This window comes from Mycteria americana, chromosome 20, assembly GCF_035582795.1.
Source record: "Mycteria americana isolate JAX WOST 10 ecotype Jacksonville Zoo and Gardens chromosome 20, USCA_MyAme_1.0, whole genome shotgun sequence".
Classification (NCBI taxonomy): domain Eukaryota; kingdom Metazoa; phylum Chordata; class Aves; order Ciconiiformes; family Ciconiidae; genus Mycteria; species Mycteria americana.
In genome coordinates, this window is record NC_134384.1 from 3,479,159 (window position 1) to 3,506,501 (window position 27,343).

The 27,343-nt window shown below is 44.2% G+C and overlaps 2 protein-coding genes across 3 annotated transcripts in view; one reads left to right on the forward strand and one right to left on the reverse strand.

Moving 5' to 3' along the window:
* Window positions 1-647: 647 nt before the first annotated feature.
* Window positions 648-26,926, reverse strand: MDM4 (MDM4 regulator of p53). Of its 2 annotated transcripts, none has more exons than XM_075521774.1 (11): window positions 26,769-26,926; window positions 20,222-20,328; window positions 17,417-17,491; window positions 15,281-15,414; window positions 14,765-14,814; window positions 11,772-11,833; window positions 10,909-11,005; window positions 9,371-9,531; window positions 8,669-8,803; window positions 7,845-7,925; window positions 648-6,079 (listed from the first exon to the last, which is right to left on the reverse strand). In XM_075521774.1, exons 2-11 carry the CDS (start codon window positions 20,294-20,296, stop codon window positions 5,525-5,527), a joined length of 1,425 nt encoding a protein of 474 aa, XP_075377889.1. In that variant the 5' UTR covers window positions 20,297-20,328; window positions 26,769-26,926; the 3' UTR covers window positions 648-5,524. The 2 variants fall into 2 exon arrangements, with proteins under 2 accessions (XP_075377889.1, XP_075377888.1); XM_075521773.1 differs by lacking the exon at window positions 26,769-26,926 and adding an exon at window positions 22,193-22,690.
* Window positions 23,141-27,343, forward strand: part of PIK3C2B (phosphatidylinositol-4-phosphate 3-kinase catalytic subunit type 2 beta) — a 30,586-nt gene continuing 26,383 nt past the window's right edge. Inside the window, exon 1 of the mRNA XM_075521772.1 lies at window positions 23,141-23,243. The gene's annotated coding sequence lies outside the window, so the exon portion shown is untranslated. The remainder of the gene's footprint in view (window positions 23,244-27,343) is intronic.

Sequence of the window (27,343 nt, forward strand, 5' to 3'; positions counted from 1 at the left end):
ACCAAGAGGCAAATAAGGAAAGCCAAACCCCAACCGTGTGGGACTCGTGTCCCTCAGTGCAACCTTATGCCAGCCTTAAAGGTTCAGTATGTACAGGCTGGAGGCAAGACGAGAGCTGCAAGGAAACTGCCAGCACCCCGCTCCGTGCCATGCACGGCCGGTGGGTGCCCTCTAGTGAGCCGCCTGCCCGGGGAGCTCCGCACGCCGGTGTGCAGCGGGTGCACGCTGCCTTCACCAGGGCTGCTTCCATCCCACACGCAAGGCAAACAGCATTAAAAACAGTTGGAGAAGGGCTAAGCAACCTCCTGGCACTACCACAAGCAAATGATGTGGTGGTTGCCCCTCCTGGGAACCTGGAGGTGGCAATGGGACTGGGGAACCAGCTTAAAAACAACACAGCAAGTACTTTTTCAAGCTGGCTTAGGAGATGAAGCTTAAGCCATTCCTGCTGGCTTTTGCAAACACATCCATTTGTGCTACAGCCTCCCCTCCCAACTGCAAGGCAGACGCATCCTGGGAGGGATGGGAGGTCTCTCCCTCCCTGGAAATGGACACACAGGAAGATCACAGGCTGCTTAACTGGTAACAGGCCTTTACTTAAAGGTTTTTCCCCGAAACGCAGTACAAATGAAAAAAATAAACCTAAGTTATCACAGAATGCACTCAATTTAATTAAATTCATTACGCGCAGGACACAAAAACAGGTCATCAATTTTGCGATACATGTCTTTTTAAAATAGTGCAAACGCACAGATGCTGCTTAGTAAGCGCTCCTGCTTGTTACTGCAGTGACTGTGTGAGCATATAGTGAGACGTGGAGTTTTTCTAAACAAGAAAAATATACCTGTGAACAACAGGCTGCAGGGAAGGGTGCTGGGGAGATCCAGTAGGCAATCACTCTTTCCAGAACAGCAAGTCTTTATCTTTGCCCGAGGTACAACGTGTTCCTGCCTTCTTCACGTATCTTCTCAGACTGATCCTCAGATGTGGTTATGTCTTCTAGTAGGAGTCGGAGATTCTGAAGATAATTGCCCAGTTCAGTGGGCTGCTGCTTCTTGAAGCACCTGCTCGGCATGGGCAGGCATGGGGTGTCCCCACAGATGTGTGGGTAGCAAGTGCACATTACCAGGGTAAAACAGCACAGAAAAACAGGCCTGCAATCGCAACAGCTGCCTGTATTAATCCTCGTAAGGTGCAGAGAGCGAGTTGATAGGGTGCGTAACCCAGCTTGTGGCAGCTGACCGTTCTGCTGGCCAGACACTACCATGTAGTCACAAGCAGGGTCTCACTTGTTTTCAAAGGAGCAAGGAAAATTCCAGCCATTGTGGACAGATAACCAAAGAAGGACTTCCAGAGCAGAAAAGCTGCTGTCCGAAAGTCATCTGTGCTTCTGGAGCTGTTCCAAGCACACAGTTTATCATCCCCGTTAATTTGTGGGTCTCATTCTTGTTCTTGATAGAACAGCCTCACAGTACCTCCTTTTCAAGGATCCTGATGCTCCTTGCCAATGTCCAGGTGGCCAAAGAGCATGCAGAGGACTCGAGGAGTTCCTTGCTCAGCTTATGGACAAAGACAGAATGGAGATCGGTGCCCTGGCTCTTTCTTCAATCCCTTAATCATGGCATCTTCCAAAATGGTCAGCCTTCACTGAAGGCCTCTAGTGAGAGCATTTTGCTTTTTCTTCCAGGGCTGGAAGACAAAGCTCAGAACAGGCAGAGTGTGAGCAGGCAAAAGCAAGCTACCCCAGTGGGTTCTGAGACGCACCGTTTCCACTCCACTTCCACTTCCATTTGTCCAACAGCGGCTTTTTCTCTGCAAGGACAGCTCCTCAGTAGCTGATACAATGTATGTTGGATGCAGAAGGATGGAGCAGACCCTGGCAAGCTGCATTATGGTTTCCATCACAGTCATGCACCGTAATAAATATGGAACACAGGCAGAAAGTTCATAGCTGTCTTTGTGGAAACACCCACCGTTCAGAAGAAATAAGCACTCTGGGGGGCTGTTCCAAAGGATCTTCGTAATTCTTGTAGAGGTTTTGTTTAGGCTAAATTGGCTCGATAATACATCTCAGCAGAGGACGGACGCTGAGATTTTTTAAGAGAGAGCTGAAGAAAAGGCTGATGCGCTGTGCGTGTCAGTAAACAGGAGTCACTGAGAGTAACTGAGAAGAGGCACTTAAACTGGAAAGACTTGCAGGAGTAAATGCGAAGTGTGTACCTCTGGTTGCCAGTACAGAGAGTTTACATATATGTACGGTTTCACACTGTAGAGCACTATAATGTGCTGAACGGCACTATACAGTTGTAAGCCTCATGGTTCCCATACTGTATTTAAATACCCATCAAAGTAAGAAATCTGCTGGTTCTTGGGATAACTGGTGCCAAAACTTGTGGCTGAAAAGCTGAGGGATCTAGTAAAGGAAACCTGACCTACAGGTACACTTGTGCTAGCGCGACTTCAGCAGGTTCCCGAGGAACAGCAGCCAATGTCACCAAAGAAAAACACAGTGAAACAGTCTGGGCATCGAAGGACAGCTGCGCTCAACACTTCCCCTAACAGACGTGCAGCAATGACTGCTAAAGATTACCAAGGACCTCTTCTCTCATATTGCACTTCATAGTAAAACCACTGTAAGAGAGAAGAACTGTCATGCGCTACGAGACACCAATGATGTATTCAGAGAACCCAAGTTCACACCCATCTCGGGTAAATGCTCAGTTCCTCCAAAAAACGGGTTTCCGAATTAGGACTCCACATTAACTGCTACATCTGTGGAAAAGGAAAGTAATCCCACCGCCTGGCCAATATCTTATCTGCATTGCAACCTAAGTATTGCAGCTGAGTGCTCTGAGCTAGTTCTTCAACCCATACCTCAAGTCTGTACTTCCCAAAAAGTGTCAGAAGAGCAGTTCTTGGTAAATTGCTACTTATTTAGACTTAGACTTAAGTTAAAGCAATACAACATTCTTCTCCCCTTCTCCCGCACCAAAACTCCACACCCCCCCCCCGCCCCTCCAAGCCCCAGCCACAACCTGGGCAGTTACAGCTACACACAATGTGCTTGTGCTGCAATAGCTTATTCTTCTATAGGAAGGAAAATCGACTGTAACATTGTGAGATCTTATGTCCACTAACTATTTCAGTTAAAAAGAATTAAGAACCTGACAAATGCATGTTGTAAACACCATAGTTATACTGAACAAGAAGTCACAGATACAAAGATCGTTACACTGAAAGTTATCCTGCAGATTGGCTTTTTATCACGTACTGCCACACTGACAACAATTTTCCTCTAATAATGGAAGCTGCATACAGATCTCAGTAGGATTTTGGTAGGGATATTCAACCCCATTACTGGAAACTCTCCTGACTTTTTTTTTTTTTGGTCAACACAAACTACATGCTTTTCAGTGTGGCCAGATCTGAACGATTCAGTAAAACTGCTTTTAGCAAACCATTTAGTTCTTGAGAGCCGTCGGGACAAGGGGGAATTCACAGTATTCAGAAGTGCCACAAAATGCCGCAACGCACCCTGCTGAGCCCGAGAGCCTTAAAATGAAAGAAACTACCGGAAAAGGGAAGAAACTACTTGGCAGGAACTGCCTTCTGTATTCCAGGCAGTAACACTGCTGATCTTAGCATGATTAAAGTGCATCACCAGCAAATTGACAGCCCTTTAGTTAAGAGAGCAGTAAGTCAGCTTTTCCATGTGGATTGATTCCCATGGACTTACAGGACCAAAACACCAGTTATCCTCCGATTTTTAAAATACAACTGTAAATAAAAGCCAACAATAATAGTCTAAATTATAGCAAACATAGAAATAATCACAATACCATGCAAAATATAAAGTAGATCTAACTTTTGGCAGTGATAGGCAGCGATTGCATACAGCACCTACTCTGGTATCTTTGCACAGAAACAACAACTTTGACATCGCAGTTTGCTGGGACCTTCTGCTGGGCAGGTTCTAGGGCCTTCCGCCACACGCCTGACCTGCTCTGGCTGGACCAGCACAAGGAGTGTGGAAAACAAGGGGGAAACAGCCTAGAGAAGCACTGAGGTACGAGCACTATCTTCTCTTTTTTTTTTTTTTTTCTGTCTTCAGGTGTACTATACCTAGATCAGAGAGCAAATTACAGAGAAGATGACAAAATAGGGTTTATTCTACACACTGTACTGAATTCAAATGCCTGTATACCTGAAACATGAAGGCACTATTGCTACTGCTGCATGATGCAGGCCCTCCAAAGCCCTGGAGAACAGGAGGCTGAGGAAGAGCTGAGCATACTCTAGGATATGATCTCAGAAAAGGGTTAGACATTTTTAAACTGCAAATTCTAGCTGAGTTTTAACAGCCAGCAGAGCAACCATGCATAGCTCTGAAGGACAACGTAAATGCTGCAAACAGATTTGAAGCGTTAAATCACACGGAAAGGAAATCAGCGGAGAAAATTAAAAAAACTAACACCAAGCACAGCCCATAGACTAACCAGCTGCAATCGGTGCTTTACAGGAATTATATTTTTTCCCTCAAAGGCCCATATCCTGTCTTCAAAGCCACATCGCACTCTAAAGTAAGCATCTTCTACCTAGACTGGCCTGATGACATGAGGCAGGTTTAAGTTGCAACGGTGCTGTAAGCACAGAGCTATGAGAACATCCCAAAACATGCGCAGAGCTGTTATAATTTAATCCGGCCGGCAGACCAGATTCTGAGCTAACGTTGGACAGGCTTCATCAAAGTTACGCCAGGTGACACAGAACTGTACTTAAACGAAAAAAAGAATCAGTAGGAATTAAAAGATCCAATAACAAAGCAAAGTATAGCACTATATTCTTTTGCCATCTGATATGGGACCTGAGATAGCTACGGATTAAAAGTCTGGGAGGACTTATTCCAAGTGTGGGAGCAAGAGGACTTTCACCTTATCTAACAACCCTACATTAAAAAAACAAACAAAAAAAATTAGAAACCAGGCTATTTACTTCTCACTGCCCTCAGGAGAACTGATCCTTGGAGAAATGGCTTACCTTAATTGCAAACACCTTGGTCTACCCTTCCCTCCCGCCCTCTTTTCCACCCCTACCCACCCCTGCATGTCAGATGCAGCCTCCCCCCTTAGAAGGCATTGCACAGGGTTTGACTTACTGGGGAACAACAGTCCAACAGCCAAAGTTATAACTCTTTCCAAAACTTGTTTTCTGCAAGGACCAGTTGTCAGAACAGAGAATCCTAGTGACACCACTGAGCTGAAATTAGAAGATTTAGACAATTTCAAAGCTAGGGCATTGATACCAATGTGCCGGTCACTCCCTGCTTCCCTACAGGCTTTAATTTAAACAGACATCAAAAGTGGATGCTGCTTCATTTAACGCAGAGAATTCCTCAGTGTTCTTGATCAGATTTGAATCTTAATTCTCTTTGGTATTCACCGGCTGAGCTCTGAAGTTAGGGTTTGTGTGCGTGCAAGAAAACATGTGTGCTATCTTTTGGTGGAGAAGGCCTGAACTGGCACAATTACCCCATAAAGATCCTGATCACCATCTCAATCTCTTTCCTGCACACTGGGCAAGGTGATCTCTTTTTCTTCAGCATCTTTGCACACTTGAAACAGGCCACAAGGTGAGCAGTCCTTCCATGGACAATATTCCCATCCCGTGGTCTGTGATGGCATAAGAAGCAAGGATTCAGTAATTTTTTAATACTCTCTAAAGACTGTATTTCTTCCTCCTTTTTCTGCTCAGTGAAATGCAACAGAGACTCCTTGCTTTCACATTCTTGTGCCAAATCCAAAGACTCAATAGAGCTGCAGGGATCTACACGTGATTTGTTTTCTACCATGTACAGGTCTTTGGGTTGGCCAACTGGAGCAGAAATAGTCCTTCGGCAGTCCGGGACATCTATCCCTCCATCATCATTTTTGTTTTGCATAGCGTCAATGTTGGACAGAGAAAGAGAATGAGCCAGTTTGGGACAATCTGAGTACCAGTCTTTCCGTAAGGCCCAGCAGCGGTAACAGTACCGTTTGCCTGGAGAGTTAAATTTCTTGCATTTGGTACATTGCCAGCAGTCCTGAGGAATGATTGAGGCAGACAAAAACAGCAGCAAGTTAGTGTATTCTTGTGTACGACTCGTTTCCTCTACATAGGAAAAGCAGCAAAGCAGCTGTATCAAAAAAGGACATATATTGCCGAGTATAAGCTTGCAAATGCATGATTGCTAGTTTGATTATCAGCACCTCAGAAAGCCTAAGGAGAATTTGACTACCCCTGTGCATTCTACGGATGCACATCTCTTCTTAAGCAGTAAAATCTGTCCTTCCTTCCTCCCAGCCTCTGGAAGAATACAATGTTCTCAAGCTGTGCAGTTTACTGAATTTTCAGTATTTCACTCTAAATTCCAGGGTAGAGCTCCTGGCATCAGTCAGGAATATATTTCCCAGACTCACTCATCACTTAGCATCTCTTGAATCTGCACAACTAATAACAGTTTACTTGATTACCCCACATAGCAAGGGCAAGAGCTGCCCAAGTTCAGAGCTATGATTCAGCTGTCCAATGCCAGGGACATCCTAATTTGTCAAGCATGCACAGTCTGAAAAATAATGCTAAAAAATTTGGTGCCATCAGCTGCAAAGAGTATCATGATACACTTTTGCTGACTTACAACAAAACCTCAAAAGGCAGCCTGCAGGAGTGGGAGAAAAAAAGGACAGATGAAAGAACACAAATTTGATGTCCCTTCAATATCTACCAGGAAGGAATTCAGAAGAGGAACAGGGCAGTGGGAAGGGGTGATAACCCAGTAATTACTGCTTATTCTCTCTTTCCACCTTTTTTTTCATTTAAACAGGGAAAAGAGCTGTAGTCTGTCCTTAGAGAGGCACTGCAAGGGCAAAGACATTACACCAGCAGGTATGTAGGCTCTCCTCCTGACAAAGGCCATACAAGTATCTCAGAAAAATGGGGTGAGATGAGAAGTGGATTCTCTTCTCATCCCAGAGACTACCACAAAATCAGTGACAGCTTCAGAGCTGGCCCGGACACCCAGGACTCAGTGGAACCCTGATCCTGACACAGAAATTTCCACTAAGAAGTTTTTTTTGAGTATAAGCACTTTGGTAATTACAAAGTGCCTACTTTAGATTTCCGAATCTCTGCCAAGGACTATAATCCAGATTTCCTTTCAGAGGACAATACAGATATAACCTTATTAAAACATGCATGGATATTGTTAATATTAACTTCATATAGCATTAGACTGACCATGCTGGAAACCGAGGGCCTAATCTTCATTCACTTCCTGGGTGTGTGAAGGGACAAGTTAAATCATGAGTAAAAAGCCAGTGGCTGCCCATGCTGCACTACGTTACCCTTCACAAAAGGGACGAACAATGTAGAAACAAGGACCCTGATCTCCTAGTCAAAAAACCCTCCTAGCTAGAGCGCGTGTAAATTCTCTCACATTGCCACAAAAAGTGGCCAAAATCACGTAAATTCCAGGACTGCTCTGTGGCCAGGAGACACTTGATGCCTTTGGACTGGGTGGGTCAGAGCATTCACGGGCTGCCACTGCTCAATGCCCATCCAGTTTAGAATTTAACAGAGCCCTATCCAAAACAAACCAGACCCGGTCAAGCCAACTTTTCTACATTCCTTCACGTAGGTTACTAAAAAGTTTTTTTGGCTTGATTTTTTGGTTTTTTTGGCCTTTGAAACCTATACAAGTATCAGCTTCTCCTACCACAACCAGTAGTAGCTGTAGGATGAGTTTTTCCAACCACAGCTAAGACTGCGGCACAATCCAAGCAAGGAACACTGACCCAAAGGATGCCTACCTCAGAAGCAGCTTCTGTATCTGTGTCATCACTTAAGCACTGAGAATCCTCAAAGTCGTGCAAACATGCATCCTCGGTCACCTGGAAAGAGTGGATGTGTTGTTAGAGGGGCACAATAATCTGTATTTATGATGTGCCTGGCACTGTACACCAAAACTAAAATGACTACATCATTGCCATGAGAATTAAGCCATTTCTAGAAGTGAATGAAAAACCATTTTATGTACTGTATCTATTCGAGAATGTGCGTAACGGTTGCTGGGCTGGTTTACAGTTGTATTTGCCTGTGGTCAACTCCTATCTCTCTCTGATGCACACAAGAATCATACAAATACAAACACATACACTCCTGAGTGGTCCTACTAATTTCCATGGAAGAAATAATGAACTTAATCCTTTTAACACACGTTTGATTAATTACTTTTGTGATCAATCTTACTACCACCTCAGCTAGCAGACTCAGGCCAACCTATCTTACACTGAATGCTAACACAACGTAAACTGAGATTTTCCTCTTCAAGTCTTTTCATTTATTAGTCTTGCAGATATTGGCTAGAAATATAGTAAAGTTGCTGCTAGAGTTTTAAATAATTTTACATTAATTTTGTGCCTTAAAAATACATGCATTTAAACCAAAACCCAAGCAGATTGACTACACAGGAAAGCCATCACCCCATGTACGGAATGGTGACGCCTTTTCTAAACACAGTTTAAACTCTGGATGGTTATAAATCTAGCTCCTCGAAAATCAGCACAGCACCATGAGATCAATTAAAAAAGGCCAACCTGTGGAACCCATGCACTGTGGCTGTTTGAAGAGGTACCTTTTTGTCACCTTCTTTCACTTCCTCACAGTCAACTGTTTCCACCTTGACTGCAGCACTGCTCTGATCCGACGGGCATTCGTTGAGGAACCACAAGTCATCAGTAGTATCCGAAACAACGGCAGTGTCTATGTCCTGTTGGAAAAGAAAACCAGAGACACCACTTTAGATCTCAGGTTATCAGCAGCAGGAGTACCAGCACCGCAGCCATCGCCACAGCAAACGCCTCTCCCCTTTTCCTCACTAACAGCCTTCTCAGCCCTGGACAGCTTCTCCAGTCACCCCTGGGAGAGAAAGGGGCGACTCACTGCTCTCACAAAGACACCCCTTTTTGCAAGCAGCACTTTGCTTATTCCCCTTGCTGGCTGGCCGTACAGCAGCTGGCCACCACGCTACAGCCATCTGCACCGCGTAACAACTTTCAACCCAGAAGAGGGGCAACTCCTGAAATACAACCAATGCTCTGGAGTGCAGAAGGACCTCCAACGGCTGAACACAGCCTTCAGAGAGTGCCTAGTTTATTTAAGAACACTAAAGGTAACCAACCACCTGATGTGAAAGGCTGGGACAGGAACACACAAGGGAGAGGCTGAAAATCCTGGAGTGGGAAGGGGAAAGAAAGAACAAGAATATTTTATTTACTTGGAACCCAAAAGAGGAGAGGAAGAGAATACAGCGCACCTATTTAAAATGTCTACACACCTGGTTAGTCTGAATATCTGTGGATCCATTACTTCTGGACTTGTAATTGCTTCTGAGGTTGCCTAAAAACCACCATGGAAGACCAGCTACATCCCATTCCTCAAACACTAGGTCCAGTTTAGGCTTCTTGCTTTTAGAGAGGTTTTCTATTAAGTCTTTGTCTGTAAGAGCCAAGTAGAATCTAAGTCATGCCACACCTACATTATTTAAGAGACTAGCAGAGAAAAATTTGGCCCCATGTGATTTTAGAAATCTTTCTTGCTCCTTCTCACAGCCAGTTACTGCTAAGAGCTTTGGGATTTGTATGAGTGTACTGGGATGTTAGACCTGCCACGCATCCGTACTCGTGTATCTACAAGTGAACCTGGCAAAACAGTCACTGCACAGCCATCAGAGGTCAGAGAAGCATCCCAGTGTTCCCAGTGCCTCTGTAACGGTACAGGTTCTCTTCAACTTTACCTTAAGACTCAATACAGAAACATGAACACTTCTTTCAGAGCTCTAACCAAGTCAACACTGAGTAGATTTCTTGAGTGACTTAAGATGCAGAAAGAACTGGTTTGAATGTAGTTCAAATTTCCAGTGATGGGAGCTCCTGAATTCCCAAACCAGGCTCAAAATAGGAAGCAGGAAAGCAAGAATCCATCCTCCATAACCCCATGCTTCAGCCTCCTTTTTAGCCCGTACAGTTTAGTCTATAATCCTAAACTCAGCAGTCTGAATTTCAAGATAACCTTGAATCTACCTCTCTTCAGTGCCAAGAGTTTCAAAGGCACAGACAAGGACTGTTTCTACCTCTTTTGTACATGCAGCCAGGAAAATATCTACCACTCTCATTTGATCTGGAAATACCCACACTTGCAAAGAAGATTTGGTTTTACAAATTAAGTTCCTTGATCTGAGAACAATGTCAGAATAGAAAGTAGAAAAACAGGAAAATTGCTTCCATAACATCAGAAATCCGTATGAGTGAACCAGCAAGAAATCCCCAGACATTAAAACAAAGCAAATGTCTAAATACGAAGGAGCTGTATTACACTTAAGCTGGATAGAAAAAAAATTCCATTGTTATTCAGTTCCCTGATTGGTTTGCAGGTAATGACTGCAGACGGCTCAGGCTGTGTTCTATGTAATCAGAGGAGAGAGTCCCTTGGGAAGATAAATAGATACAAGTATAATTTCAGCATTTAAAATACCCTTCAGCAAGGTCTGTAAGATTTTTCATGACATTGTTTAGTGATAGCTGTGCTTTTGGGGCTTAACCTGCCATTTTATTCAAAGTGTTTGTTTATTTATGAGACCAAATATCCAAGCTAGAAAACACGTCTATCATAAAATACCTTTGGCGAACATTTCCAGTTCTCTCAATCTTTAGCATAAAACGATGATTTTTAAAGATTATATTCCACAACAGGTTTTTATTAGTCTCCCAACACCCTCCTCCAGCATTTTACTGATGCAGAGCTCAACGTGTCACACCGGAGAAGGAGCAGAAGAGCTTATACACATTGTGTTACTGCAGAAAAGCTGGCACTCACCTTCGTAATTCTCACATTTTTGCTCTGAGGTAGACAAAGCAGAAGCATTGGTTTCACCCTCCATGATGCCAGTGTCAGAACCTTCTTGCCGGCTAAACTGCATGAAGGAAGGAAAAAACAGATGTTAGTCCATCAGAGCTTATAGGGACAAGGGGATGTAGCACTTCCATTCCGAGTCACCAGCTGCAGTACAAGACCAAGAAGTTATGAAGAGAAATAAAAGTTTCTGAACAAAAACTACACACTATTAACCCTTTAAGAAGGCTAATGCATCTGTAATCAGCACAAACAATATACTTGCAACCTAGGAAAAACCTTAAGATTGGCAAAAGTCCAAAAGTTGCCATCTTTAATGCAGTAATACTGTGATCTTTGTGGCTCTCTGGTCCCCAATGTGAACAGACACCTCCCAGATCAGATCACCTTAATCCCAAAATATACCTGGAAACAAGTTTGAATGTGCAAAGATTTTTCCTAGGTTTCAGATTCTGCCTGAAAGCTTCTGAAAACAATCCTACTAAACACAAAACTTGTTCACACATTTTAGAAAGCTTAATTATTTGGCAATTCCTACTCAGAGAGGGGATGGGAGAGAGGGGGAAAAGACAGGAAAATACAGAGCACGCTGGAGGAACTGAGGACTAGAAGTGCTACACCCCAGAGAAACGCGCTCAGAGACTGGTACTCTGTTATGAAGAGAACAGAGAAGGGTCACTCTGTCCCTGCTCTGTGGACTCCAAGAACTTTTCAGGAAGGTGAGGACCTGGCAGCCAAGCAGCACAAAGTTCTGGCAGTCCACCATGCACAGGTACAGAGAAGGGGCACTCTGTACAACAAAAGAAACCACCAGGCAGTGGGTTTACCTTCAGCTGGTCTTGGCTTGGCTTATCGACGCTCTGTTCCTTTGCGAGATTCTGTGCAGCATCTAGATGGCAGGTAAAACAAAAGAAAAAACCTTCCCTGGTAATAACCATTCTCACAACACAGAGGGTCTTCAGCAAGCAACCAACGAGCCAGGCTTGGCAGACCTCTAAGTAAGCCTTTAAGAGAAACAGAACCCTTTCTTCCTTAGAGAGCTGGCCATTTCCTAGAGAGGCATTACTCCAGCATTCCCTAGGCTTTGCCAGGTACATATGAAGGCACTAGCCTATGGAATAGAGAGTCTGTGCCTCCTCAGAGATGAAGCTTGATGAAACCTGTGTCAGAACCTTTGTATAAGAACCTTATACAGCGCCTAAGAACCTTCTTCGCAATGTGAAAAACTATTTTTCCTACAGGCTGTCCTCCCCACAAGGTCTAGGTCCTTTACACAAGAGGTTTGCATGGAGGTAGAAACCCAAAGCAACAGCAGAGGGTGGGGACTCTCACTTGAAGGCTGGATCAGATCCATGCTGAAGAAGGTGAACACAGAAGAGTAAGATTTTTATAAATACCCAAGGATACCATCTCTTTCAGCTTATGCTGAGACAGGAAAAATGTCTTTCTTAAAGGGTGTGGGCATGAAGAACAATGACTAGACTAAAGACGGGAAAATTCCATGCACAGCAAGCTCTTTCCTGGGTAACTGTGTACACCTCCATAACACAATTTAATCCAGACAATTATGTTAGCTCTAAGAGTTAATTAAAAGGCCAACCTAAATAGCAAGAACAATCAAATTAACAGAAATCTTTCTACATAATAGGAGAGCTGCACTTAGGAAGTCTACCCTTTAAACAGAATGACTTGCTAGAGAACAAAAGATACAAGGATGGCTCCTGCTTGCTCCCCTTTCAATTTTGCAGAGAAATTCCCTGCTGAATGCCAGGCAGACATGAACAGTCCGATTCACACCATGAATCATGGCACTGATATGAAGACACTGAAAACTGCTGCTATAGGCAGAAAAGTGGACCACAAAGTGGTCCATGAAACAGGCCAAAACACAGGACCACAAAATGACATAGCTCTATCCCATATTCTTTGCTCTCCATGCATTAATTCAGCTTTCCTTTCTTCCCTTCCATCACCCTACAGCTTCTGCAGTCACTGATTACTTAATACCTGAAGGAAAACAGAAGCCAGTTGGCTCATCCATAATTGCTTTGGCTCTACAGGGGCATTAGAAGAGGTGAAGACTTATCCTTCTAACACTTCATAAATAATGCAAACTAGCCTTAAACATTGCGTAAAAAGACACTCCACTTATTGGAAGGCTTCCTTTTTTGAAACCAACATATACTATACAAAATGTCCTTAAAGTGAGGTATTCCTAAATATACCTCATGTGAGTCACACGCAGAGTGAAAGCTAGCCAAGTAAGGACACCACCTGATAAAGCATTATCTAAGAGCTTAGTCTTTATTATCAAGATGTACTGCAGTCACTTTTCTTTCTACAAGTGTACTTAAAAGAAGCGGCCGAGCTAATCTGCAAAGTGATGTGCTGATAAGCACTGATTTGGCTAATGAATACAAGCAGCTATTACAAAACATGAAACATGAAGACCGCTTTAAGCCCTATGGCACTTCTAGTTATTCCCGTGTTGCGATGAAGGAAAAACAATACCTAGAGTCATTCTTCCTATGTATTTGTCAAAGGTCTGGTCTGCCAAGCTTGTTTCGTTTTACACTCACACACATACACAAGCAGACACGGTGGTATAACTCAGTGATCATCTCCCTAAAGGAACAGTATTTCCTTTGGCAGGTTTAAAAATAGTTACACCATGACTGGACCATACACACACACCCAGCCACACACACACAGACACATGCACACATACCAAGAAGGGGACAGGGCAGCAGAGGAGAGAGTGTTTCGCTGGGATCCTTTGCTCTCCACATACACTGCCTATAGGGAAGAGGCCAGGGCATCACCAGCAAGGGAAACGGCACTCACACAGTTATTCTGTAGGTAACGTGTTTAGATGAGAGTCCACTTAGGAAGATTCTTCTATATAAACAGAGAAAGGAGGGGGACCTCAGCAGCACCAATACATGGCTCAAAGCAGAGAACTAAGCAGTTTAGGGCCATGTTTTCTCAGCTTCTAAATTTGCACCAAGCTTTTATCTACGTGTGCAAAAATAGACTAAGCCCTTATGAAGAACTAAGTCCATATTAACTGCTTAGAGACCCCAGGAAGTACGGCACGAGACTCCACAACTCTCCCGGTGCAGCTCCCTCATGATTTGCACACTTGTAGTTTCATCAGAAGTTTTTTTTCAAATGAAGATTACCAGCCGTACAATGGAAACTGGCTGCAAGGAAGCCATCAGCTAAGATTAATTTAAGAATAAATTTAAATTTACGACTGAAAGACTTTTGATGTAGATAGATTTGATTTCTTTTATGAGCTGGGAAAGTAACAATGACCTTTAAGGGTTCAAGTGTTTGATTAAAGTCCAGACCTCTTTGGCTTGCAGAACTAGGCTGAGTTTCCAGCACTCTTATATTCAGTCTCAAGACCATGAAAGTATAAAACGAGGTGAGAGTGAGAAGTTGCAGCATGCTATGAAACTGAGAAAAGACTGAGAAATCAGTAATGATCTGGATGGGATACTTCAGCCACGTTGATTTGTACATCCACACTATTTAGCTCTGTCAGCGTGCTTCCAGACAGAGTGTGTCTGCTGCTCCAAGGTTTGGCCATTGGTTATAGGCAGCCATGTTATTCACACAGCTAACTGATTTCACATCACAGATACTGATGGTGGACACACAGAAAAGACACATACTCAAAGAGATTGTCTTGTCAAAGCCTTCATTACCAGTTTGTTCCAACTTCAGAAACATTTCTCTTTTCTGAATATCATTACTTACCCAAGTTACATCAACACTATATTGAATATACTTGCCCATACTGTGACAAACCTACCTGCCATTGCAGCAGAAGTCAGGTTCCGTTTCAACATGTCATAGACTGGGCTGTGGGAAAGAAGGAGACAGTTGAGTATACTCACAAAACCAAACAGCATTACCCTGTTAAACCAGGGACAGAAATTCTCTTTTATTATCCAGAGAGACACTGGAAAATGCAGTGGGGGTTTTTTGCCACTCCTAAATCCTTGCTACAGAGAAGTCTAGCTCAGAACTTAACTGAAGGATGCAGATTTTAGCTTAAGTCTGAGATCCAGGGCCTGAGAAGATGCAGAAATAAAAGGGGGAAAAGATGTCACCTCAAGCAGCTCACTGCCTGAACCATTCAGAACTGCCTCTTCAAAACAAAGCAGCTAAACTCAAACTTGTCAAATGCATTAGCAATGAGCCACTGATCTGGGCACTTGGTATTCATGGAGGTTTATGCAACGGTGAACAGAAACAGTGTCACCAAGAGTCTCCTGTCTCAGCAACTTCTATAACACAACATACATTAAAGGTCACTTTTTCCTACCTTGGATCTTTTACAGAGAAGCTCTCCAGTCCCAGCAGTTCTCCTAGCTGATCTCCTCCACAATAGACCATGTGCTGCTGTCTTTTGTCGTATAGCTGCCTCACCATTATATACTGTCCTAGGTAATGCATAACCTGTGGATACATAACATACCATTAGCCATATCTGCAGTTGAAACCAAACCACCAAAGACCCTGGAAATTTGCTTTAGTTTATGATACTTGCCTCCTGCTACCCTATATGGTGTGAGTCAAACAGTACCTGCTTATTATGCCCATCTGCAATTCGTCGGTGCCTCGCAACCATGGGAGAGTTATGCTTTACCACATTGCTATAAGGTTTGTAACTATTAAGCCCTGACAAGAAGGAAAACTGAGTTGAAGACGGATAAACAGAAGTCACTCTGCTACCTCACATTAAAACGAAACACGACATGGGTGATAACATTTTTATTTGGGCAGTCTCCCTCAGTGAGAGCTGCAGATGGAGACTGCTGCTGTTCAGCTCAGAGTAAAGAAGAGAAGGAAATGGGTGGGGAGGAGGCAGAAGGTATCCCCAGTTAAAAGAACAAGCTACTACTAAAGGATGGCCACAAGTTACAGTGCTGTCCCTCAGGACAGCAAGTTTGCAAGATGCAAAAATAAGTGCATTAGTATCGCAAAGAAGGATGGAGAGGAAACATCCTGAGAGCTAGCGGACACTGCCAGCTACAGCGAGGAACCCAGAGTACAAGAAAGCAAAATGCTTTAAGCATAATATATGCGGGTTCCAGCTCCCATTACTGACCAAAGTGACCCTCCTGAATGATACTGTCACCAAACAGTTGCTAACAGTACTCCATTCCCTGCAGAAAAAATTGACTTAACTGAGTTACAATGTTAATCTATACAAGTAACCTCCATTTAATACTCAACTCCCCCCATTTAAACCATTCAATTTGTTTTTGCAAAAATGTTTAGACGCTAAATAAGTTATTTAAATGCATAAGTGTTTAAAATAAGTCACAGGGCTCTGCAGGAATATTTGACACATTCATAATGAAAAACCACTGCATTTAATTCTTTGCAGACAGGATACTCTTGTTAATCACAGTCAGTGTCATTTTTTTAATCTTGTACACATATTGCATTTTAATCTGAAAATAAATGAATTCACAGGGTCTCTTAGGTTTAGCTGACAAGCCATTTCAAATGAAAGTTAAAGAAAAATGTCAACTAGAAATCAGTTTTTAAGGCTCCCATGCACTGAGTAAGTGTCCTGGTTTCAGCTGAGATAGAGTTAATTTTCTTTATAGTGGCTGGTATGGGGCTATGTTTTGGATTTGTGCTGAAGACAGTGTTGATAATACAGAGATGTTTTAGTTGTTGCTGTACTGGTCAAGGACTTTTCAGCTTCCCGTGCTCTGCCAGGTGCAGAAGAAGCTGGGAGGGGACACAGCCAGGAGAGTTGATCCAAACTGCCCAAAGGGCTATTCCATACCATATGGGGTCATGCTCAGTATATAAAGCTGGGGAAGAAGAAGGAAGGGGGGGACATTTGGAGTGATGGCGTTTGTCTTCCCAAGTCACCGTTAGGCATGATGGAGCCCTGCTTTCCTGGAGATGGCTGAACACCTGCCTGACCATGGGAAGTAGTGAATTAATTCCTTGCTTTGCTTTGCTTGCGTGCGCGGCTTTTGCTTTACCTATTAAACTGTTTTTATCTCAACCCTCAAGTTTTCTTACTTTTGCTCTTCCAATTCTCTCCCCCATCCCACCGAGGGGGAGTGAGCGAGCGGCTGCGTGGTGCTTAGTTGCCGGCTGGGGCTAAACCACGACAGTAAGACAACTGAACAGAATCTCCTACACACTCTCAGGAATGTGACTATCCCATCTCTCCTTTCTCTAAAGAGGTCTCTGATTTTCCAGGATAAATACTTTTCTTTAATATTTAACACTCCTATTCCAATTCCTCCGGGGGCTCTCATGACAACTGACGATCAACCAAATCACAACAGCCCTACAGGTATTCCTATTTTGCACATAGGGCTTAAAAGTACAGAAAAATTCATAGCCAGTCCCACCCCTTCCCCACAAAAAGCCATCTCCCAAACAACCAGGGACAGGCACAGTTTCAGTGCCTAGAAACTGAGCCCACCTCCTTCAGCGTGAAGATTTCACCTTGAGCGCCTGCAGCCTGCAGAATCTTCAGAAGCGGCAGTTTGGGTCGCAGCTAAAACACAAAGCACAGAGTTTTGTTTGAATGACACGAAGCAGTGCCCTGCTCAGAGAAAGCACGTCACCCTGCACACCTGCATATCACAGCTAACAAACCCAAGTTGACCAAGTTAACCTGTGTAAGACCCACACCAAGCACAGAGCTGACAACCGTGGTATGAGTTGGAGGTCGTGGGGAAACACTGCTTGCCTCAGGCTAACCTGCTGAAGGCTGGTATTCTTTTTTACAAGTAATCTGTATGGACAAATGCTTAAAAAGTCGAAAGGACTGGAAATCAGCACAATCATTCTGACTCAAGTGCAAGACAAAAAAACCCGAGGAATTTGGGCAGCCAGCTCTAAAGGCTTTAATCACTCGCATTGTCCCATTAACTTTGATGTCATTCATCCTGTGAGGGAAGACTGGAAACTCAGACCCTTGGTATGGAGTCCTAGGCAGTGACTAACCAAATGTAGTGAGTCATATATTTAGGAGCAGTGATGGTGCATTTAGATTGCCACTTCAAGAGCAGCATGCCTGGATTTTTTCAATTAGTGCAGTGAACAAATCGGGTCTGCTCTGTACAGACCTTAGGGAGTATGTATTTCTTAGGATCCATGAATAGGCACATAATAATATTAAACACATTAAAGACAAGGTGTGGTTAATTAACACCAAGGATCAGAACCTGTATTTCCTGTGGAACTCACTCATCAACCAAAATCTTTATTATCTAAAATATAAAGCACTCTGGGAACGGTGCAACTGCTCCACAACCCCTTTAGGTTTCACCCACGCACCCAAGCAGCTTTGAGTAGCAGATGAGACAGATGATGCTATATAAAACAGCAGCAAGTTTTAAATAGCTACTTCCCCCCTACGTTGCTACTTCATCTACTCCACTAGAATTTTAACAATTCCTAGGAGAGTGCCACCACATGATGCCTTGTGTTCCCTAAAAATGTCAGAAAGCCCTCCCTGTTCTCTGAATGCTACACAATTGTGTACAATACTGTATCCTAAAGCACGTCTCCCCCACTGAATCTCTCCCTCTGTTCTCCTTGTCTATCAGATGCTAATATAGCAAGATATTTCAATCTGTCACAGGACAGAGTCCAGTCCTCCACACACGATGTTCATTGCTTTGACAAGGCTTATGCCTTCTCAAGGCATGTACTCCATGGCAGGTAGTAAAGGCCTTTACCTATCAATGTTAGGTGGGTTCACCTGTGTCTCATACCCACCCCTCCTTTCTGCCCATATAAATGCAATTGCCCGCCCCACCTTTCCCAGGGATGAGAGCCTGCTTGCAGTCCTGCAACATCTCCTCAAGAGACAGCCTGAGCTGCAGCACCATTTTCCTGCACAAGGTAAGAGCAGGTTTTGGTTGCTTGTCACGAATGTAATTTGTCACTCAGCTATCTGACAGTATCTTGGCAAGGTATTTGTTCCACTGTTTTCTAATATTGTAAAAAAAAAAAAAAAATCATCTCCTCTGTAAATGTGTCTGGTCTGCCTGTTTTCTTATTATTATGTTTGTTAAATGCATTTTCAAGCTCAAACAGAACAGCTTGTGTCCAGCCCCAAGTCTCTTTCTCAAGAACATCTTTTTCACTAGGAAAAAGCTCGGCACAACTGAAATAAGTGCTTGTATCAGCACATGTTTTTTAATAAGATGAAATTATGTGTTTATATTCATTCATTTCTCTAATGACCACTCTCAAATGCATTTTGAAGTAACTTCTTGTACATCTCTTTCTGATTAAAGAAGTAACCTAGTTAGCGTGATCCTTTTAAAATGGGCCCTTAACTACTACTCTACAGCCAAAATGGAAGTGTTTATCCTGCACTGCCTAGGACACTGAGTGCTGACAATCAATATTTTGCTACTAATATCAGAGCCTATTTACTTATTTTTTTTTATGCAGAATGAGCTGAATAAAGAAGCATGTACATCAGTTCTGCATAGGACTTGGCTACATTTCAGAGCTTCTAATTTAAGCCTCAACTGGGTTCTAAATTAAGCCTCAAATGGGAGGATCTTTCAACTTCCCATCAGCTTATTTCCACTCCTACCACATCCCCTCATATTGTGGAGGCACTTTTTCCAATTAATAGGCTCGGGAGGGTTGAATGCCTGTCTTGGAGAAACTTTCTTGATTTATAGACCAGATTTCTACTGTTATTGTTTGCAGGTCTCTCTTCTCTGACTGGCTGTCAACATGGTGTTGAGCCATACTCAAACCACACACCTGCCATGTTGGCCTTGGCCTGCAGCTGCAGCTACCTTTTGTTCCAGGGACACTCTAGGAATAGTCAATAACAGGAGTACTACATGTTCAATACTTACCTCGGTTAACTCCAAAAAAGGCACGGGGATGCATTACTGGCTAGACAAAGTTCAGCATACAGGGTTACAAAGCTGCAATACAACTGTCACAAATAGTCCAGCACTAGGAGGAATGCTGTATGTGGAATACTTCAAGTACAGGTCCAGCACAAAAATATGCATTATCCAATTTCTCATATGGCCAGTTTTAACTGCTTCCCCCCCTCCCCCCCCCTTAAAATGTTCATAAATCATCGATCTGATAGCAAAAGCTAACACAACTCCTCAGGATAAAAGCACTATTCCATTAGGCTAAATTCTTCTTACTTAAATGTACTTGGAGAGCTTTGATTTGATGGAAGAAATCACTGCTTTAGTGAGGAGAAAGCAGTGAAGTGGGAGAGACAATTCATTACCTGGTTAACTTGTCCGAGTGTGATTCTGCGGGTATTCTCAGCTGCTGGATGCTGGGCAGAGCTTGAAGATGTCATTGTGGCAGTGATTAGCTGTTTATAGCACAAACCTATAAATGAGAAGGTTCATGTACCAGTTAAGTTGAGAAACCTGGTTTTGGGTTTAACCACTTCCACTTCTTAGAAGCTTCAGGAAATCAGTTTTTAAAATTAGCCCTGCGTGCATATCTTAAATGACTGCTGCATAATGCTAATGTTACTGTGCCCCTCACCTGCTCTGTCCAAACTGATCTGCTTTGTCCTGCCCAGTGCCTGACAAACAGCCACGTAAGAACAACTGGGACAGATTTACTGTGGCACTGAGGAGATGCTTTGACTCTGCCCATCTCTAGGAGTGGCACAACATGGTGAGGAACTTGGGGACCTGCCAGCTCAAGGGAACTGCAAGTCTCCATGCAAACTCTTAACGCAGTGAAATCCTTGAGTCAGAGGTGGGGAAAAATAGAAGCTGAGTCACAATGAACCACAATGGAAATCTTCACAAGACAGCAACCCCCTGATTGCCCAAAAGAAGGAGTAGTCAGTGCTGATGGCAATGATTAACACATTCCCCAAGAGCTGAAAACCTGCTAAAGCTCCTGCAGCCTTCATCCCAAATGCCTAGATGCAGGCTATAAATTAGTTTTACCTGCCCACCCAGTAATGCTGTTGAAATGATCCTTTCCTGGTAAGGAACAAAAGGGGAAGTCCTGCAGCTATTTGAATTTGGCAAGCCCTATCAGTTTTAGTATCCACCCAAAGAGCACAGCTTCATATGCAGAATGATCTGTAATGACTCATGTTCACAGCACAATCCAGTTTAATCTACCCCACACAACAGGTTTGAAAACTACTTTAAAGAGAAAGGATGGTGTAAATTAACTAGCCACTGAAAAAAAGTAACTTGAACCTGCTGGAGAAAGAACTTAAGTCTTGACCTCTTATTCTCAGCACTAAAGCTCAGACCAATATACCAGTAAAACTGCTGTGTGTCCCTGGACCTAGTTACAATAAAAATCTCCACTTCAATGTGAATCTGGTTGCAATCTGCAGGCAATACTGAAACAAGCCCTGCAACTGCCATTGTGGTAAACTTAAGGCTAGAGCATGAGATGAACTAAAAAGACAGGCTCCTGAATTTGCCTACATAGATGCAACTTTGGGAAAGTTTTTACTGTGTGAAATCTGGAAGAAATGTCAACTTTTAACCCGTGCAGTAGTTTAAATTAGATTTGAAAATGCAAAGCCAAAAACTTTCAAAGCAGTATTTAAATTCTTTCACAGAATGTTCCAGATATAGTAAATGAATTTGTTATTACTACATCAGTTATAAAGAATGTGAGCCAGTATGATTAGCTACATTAAAAAATGAATACTAGCAAAATAACCAGACTTATGCCTGAGGAATGTAACCAAACATTTTAGATGTAGACAAAACAGGCTGAACATCTATCTAGCAGGTGGTGCAGAAACCTCAGTAATGACAAAAATCTGAGCTTTAGCACCAATTCAAATTACTGACCACTGGTAACCATTCAACTCCTATCCCTCCCCTGCCCTGTCTATTAAAAGGGACTTACAAGGACTTTGTTAGAGGCTTCTGATAGTTCTTATAGCATGACATTTCTCTGAAGTAAGGCACTATCAGGAATAAAATCATTCCCAAAGACCAAACATATCTAAATATTTAGGAAAGCTTGATTAAAGCATATCAAATGTTCAAGTTTAGTAAAAAACATTGATAGTGACCAGATCTAGGCAGGAACTCAAAATAAGTGACTTATAACAGCTAAAACCACTTCCATGTTATCAGCATCTTAAAGTTTAACTAAGGTTTCTAATTCATAATGCCAAGCACATTGCAACACAAACTGCCCACAGGATCCTTTACAAGCCGAGCTGTACTTTGTACTAGCTGCAGACTAACTTACCAACCTTGAACTTCTCTGCTATAAGGAGTGTCACTAGGATGGGCCAGCCGCTGCCTCAGCTTCCCAGGCAGTCCCTTTGCTCCTGCCAAGAAGAGTCCGCGGGTCCTTGTGCAGGAGAGCAACTCCAGCAGCCCTGGAGGGTGCTCGGTGAAGCCTCCCCAGGAGCTCTGCCACTCCTGGCTGGGCTCCCAGTCCTGCTGATGCTCTGGGCTCTGAGTCGCTCTTTCAAAAACCGCTCCTGCCTCCAACTCATCTAGTCAGGAAAGGGAGTCACTAAATGCATCAGCTTCTGATAAGAGCTTGAGTTGGTGTGAAAAACGGACGAAACAGGAGAAAGTAGTGGATTTCCTCTCCAACCTGCATTCCTGGAAAAGGGCTCTGCTACCCCTGGGATAAGAGTCAACTAAAGATCCCTTTAACTGTTTCAATACTGGTTTTATTAGAGAAAGGCAGGCAAGTTAGTGCCTTGCCTCCAGTCTGTACAGATAAATTGTATTTTTACTAAGATTGATTCTTAGTAATACTAACTTCCTTTAATTGGAAATTAATCTTGGGATTACTGAATGCTATCTCCCCAGGCATGCAAGCTCTAAAACATGTCTAGGCTGTGCATATACCCACAAGATTTATGGAGGCAGCCACCAGTCATTGTCCTGCCAAGACAGAAAAACCTCACGTTCCCATCCTCTGTACACAGTTTGGCCAGAAACACAAATGGTGGAAATTCCTAGAGAACCGAGAAGCTTCTTGCTCAGTAAGCCCTATTTAACTTTCCCCTGCAACTCTCTTTTCCCACCCATTTTACACCAAATATTTTACCTCACAACCGTGGGAGTGTCTAAACGAACTTGCAGCCAACTGAACGAAGCACCAGTGAACTTACTCCTGTTCCCTTCTATAGCTTTGGAGCTACATATATAAGACAATGACACTGGACCAGAGTAATGACTTGGAGGAAACCATGAATCACAATGGAGTCATGAACTAACCATTTTTTCCACTTGAACACTTTATATGGTCATGCACACTACAGGAACAAGTTGTCTGCCTGTTCTGTGAGTAAAAGCTCCTTCTCTTAAGAGATCAAAACCCCTCTAGACCACAGCTTTTGATGCTTGCAAAAGGAAAGGCTTGAGACAAAAGATTTTAAGGGACCCAGAAGAGAGCGCAAGCATAGGGCGCATGGACTTTTCCTGATAGCAGTGTCTGAAAAGTCAAAGCTAAATTTCTAATTCAAGTTCAGGGGTTTTTTAAAGTCTCCTTTTAAGGAAATAATATGGTTTCTAACTTCTGTGCAAAGTGACAGCAGGAAGTGTAAACTACACATTACTGTTCGGTGTGTCTGCGGGCTCCGTAATAGCTCCCTTCAGAAGTGGGTTAAGGTCTGACATTTAAGTCTTGTCCTCAGTTAGCATCATCCTTTTTCATGCTTTCAAAGAAAGCAAAATTTCTACTGACAACAAACTTGCAGTCTCATGTATGGTATCATGTAGAGAGCAGCCCTGGAGGGGAGGCTTTAAACAAGCATTAATCTGAGAATTGAGTCAGAGCTAATTAGGTTTGTCCCTATCAGTGTGAGTCCCTGGGAGTTTTCATGCCTGCAAGTCCTTCTGCCCACCAATCTCACCTGGCTTGTGACAGAAACACTATCATTCCTCCCTGTAAACCATATCTTACTACCTCTTTTGCTCCATCAATGCTGTCACAGTGCTGCTACCTTTCTCTGGGCCATACATTTCACCTGATCACATCACTGGGTTCCCAAGATGTTCATACATGTCCTTTGAGAGCTGCACGATGCCAGCCAAAGAAACATCAAAGTTGCCCTTCCACTGCCACCTCCCAACAAGTGCTGCCTTGTCACGATTTTACTCCATGAGACCTTGCAAGTTTTGGCTGGTTATTTGGGGGCTGCTGGTTGGGAAGTGGCAGCAGGAGGAGAGAAAACTGGGCTGTGAATTACATGATTTAACAGATTTCACGCTTTATAGACGGCTTGACTTCAATTTTTGCTGTCCTGTGCTCAGTTAAGCACTCTAATTCATTGCTTTGATACTGATTTGGCATTCCATCAGGAAAAATATCCTCTGCTAGGAAAAGTATCCAGAGAAATGCCCAATTTCACTACAGAGAAGTCTTTTAACGCATTACTTATGGCAACAAAAGGCAGGGCTACTACTTTTAATACTTAGCTGAAACACTGATTTTTACAGAGTTCCTTTCTGGCAACTGCTCTGGAGTAAAATCCAGATCTGCTAACACAAAAAACATTTTAATTCTGAATTTCACCTGACATGAGTTCTGCTGCTGACACGATGCATCTGCCACAAATTGTGTGCTGTTCCCCAAAGGTCTGCCAATAATGCACCAAAATTAGCCAACCTTTGATAAATGTCAGTAGTTAACAAATACAAATGTTATGCAACACTCTCTTTATTGCAAAACATGTTAAGTAGGAGGAAAAACAAAACTGATCCTTTCAATTAAAAAAGGCACACTGGCAAATTGCTCTGCAAATCTCCCTAAATCAGCCGCTGGTGACAGTATTTGTTGCTGGTGATGTCTGGAATGGGGTAGCGCTTCCACCCCACAGTGCACACCCTCGTTTCCATTTACCTCTATTTTAACAGATGAAATCAGGCTTTTCTTGGGGTTGCTTTTCCCAATAGCAGATACTTTCTTAAGGGAACGTGGAATCAATATCACCATTTTAACACATTCAACCATGGAGCAAGAAGTAGTTAGATCATGAAAACAAGCTGCTTCATCAGGTAAGGGCTATCCAATACCCTGAAGTGACTGTGCTGACTGTTCCTGTCCTGTTCTTTCTCTTCAGTGTTGAGCCAAGCACTTCAGAACTTATGAGTCAAACTGAAGCTAATAATCACCTATTTTTTGCAGCAGTGAAAAATGAGAAAAGCCCCTATTTTAATCACATCTTCAGCAGGACTAGCTGTGCGATGTTTCACTTATGGGTCTGCGTATTGCTGAACATCTAGGTGCTTCTGCTCTCCTCCTAACCGAGTTGCTAGATAGATAAGCATTCACTCAAAGTCCTATTATATGTCTGTGTGCCGCACAAAGTCCACAGTACACTTCTGAAGAAGCAGGCACTTGGGATATGAATTTTAACCTTTTTTGATCAGCATGTTTCCTGTGCAGTCTCCCAGCAATAAATAGGTGTAACGCAGGGCGGTGCTCAGCACCTGACCTACCTGGCAAAAAGAGTCAACACCGCCCTGCTTGGAGCAGGGCCACCTACGCTGGCAATGCGATAACTGGGAGCTGCTGGAGAGCATTAAATGAACAAATACCAGAGCAGAAAGAAGTCCAAGTTCTTGTAACAGCCCTCAATTCCACACTACCCCAGACAGGATGTGTCAGAACTGATCAGCCTAGAAACTAGGGATCACCTTTTAAAGTCCATCTGTTTAATAAGTGTGAAACATTACACATCTGATCTTTGAGTTATTAATCCCTCCCTGAAAATACTCCCTTGTTGGTAATGCTGCACTTAGCAGAGCAGCTACTTTGCTTAGGGACATGGTATAGTGGTGGTCTTGGTAGGGTTAGGTTTACGGTTGGACTCGATGATCTTAAAGGTCTTTTCCAACCTATACGATTCTGTGATTCCAACTGTTAAACTGCACAGCTCTGGCAGTGGATTGCCCTGGAAAAGCATGGCCGTATTTAAGGTTAAAATTATGGTGTGAAACATGACACATGGCCACAAACAGTCCCAGTCAGCTCTCTGCTGCAGTCCGGGCGTATTGCATTTCTCTGGAACATTTACTCTAAACGCTGCCAAAGTTCTCAATGCTGCAGGTAACCATGAAGTATGCAAAAGATCAGGAAGCAAAAAGTGTGCTCTGGAAAAGACGCAATAATGCAGAAATGCTTGTTGTGTCTCCTTTTATTACTGGAACAGATGGTAAAAGCATCAGCTAACTGCAAACCATAAGCTGTCAGATGACAGTAAGAGGTCCTTCACAGCGTTCAGCAGGAAATATAATTAGAATAATACTTAAAGTTTGGAAGCCTGTTTCTGAATGGCAGCGGCGCAGCTCTCGGAGCAGAATTTCATGAAGACGGAGCCCTTGCTGTGCTTCCAGCACAACTAAGCGCACGGTGCACAGCACTGCTGTACTCAGCGGGACGATGCTACTGAAACATGATTTCTCCAGGAACTTAGTTTTGACACTTGATTTTTTTTTTTTTTTCCTGCCCGTAATTTTCAAGCAGAAATGCTTTCAAGGGAAGACACGCTAACTGTTCCTCCGGCTGTAAATGCACACGCACAACCCCTCGCTGTCAGAAGCCAGGGGCCAGGCTCCCGCTCCCCCAGCCCCTTCCCGCCGGCCCAGCCGCTCACCGCTTCCCGGGCAGGGGGGGCAGCTTTCTGCCGAACCCCCCAACCCTGAGGCCCCGGGGCCTCCGCATCCCCCACCGCACCTCGCTCTTGGCTCCTCAGCCGTCTTCACCCCGGCCTCCGCCGCCCTCCCCGCTCCCCCGGCCTGGCCCGGCCTGCTCGGCACCGGAGCCCTGCGCGCCCGAGCCCCGGCCTCCCGCGGCGGGCTCACCCTACAGCTGCTCCATGGGGCCCAGGTCGGCCCAGGGTCGGGGGGGGTGGGGGGAACCCCTACGCCCCCCGAGTGCTCCTCTCCACCATCTTAGCGGGACTCCGGGCCGCCACTTCCCCTCGTAGGCAACATGGCTGCGCGGGCGCTTCCGCGGGGGCGCCGGGCCCGCCGGGGCCGCGCCATAGAGCGCCCCAGAAGCTGCTCCTAGAGAGGACGGCATCCCTACGCGGGGGCGCGCCCGCCCCCCGCGGTGGAGGACCGAGCTGTAAGACGGAGCACGTGTGTCCCCCCAGCCCCATGCGAGCACCCCCCGGCCCGGTGCAACCCCCCCGGTACCCGGCCCGGTGCAAGCCCCCCCCGCCGAAACCGCTTCATAAGGTCCAGAGCTGCACCCCGCTCCTCCAGCCCCAGGCGAGTCCTCCCACGCCTCCCCCTACCCGGCCGGTACAGGGTTGCGGCCCCTCCCCGGCCCCGTCAGAGCCCTCCGGTGCCTTCCCCCGGCCCGGTGCGAGCCCCCCGTCCGCGGCCCCCAGCGCTGCGGCCCCCCCCATGCCGGCTCGCGCTGATAGGAACGT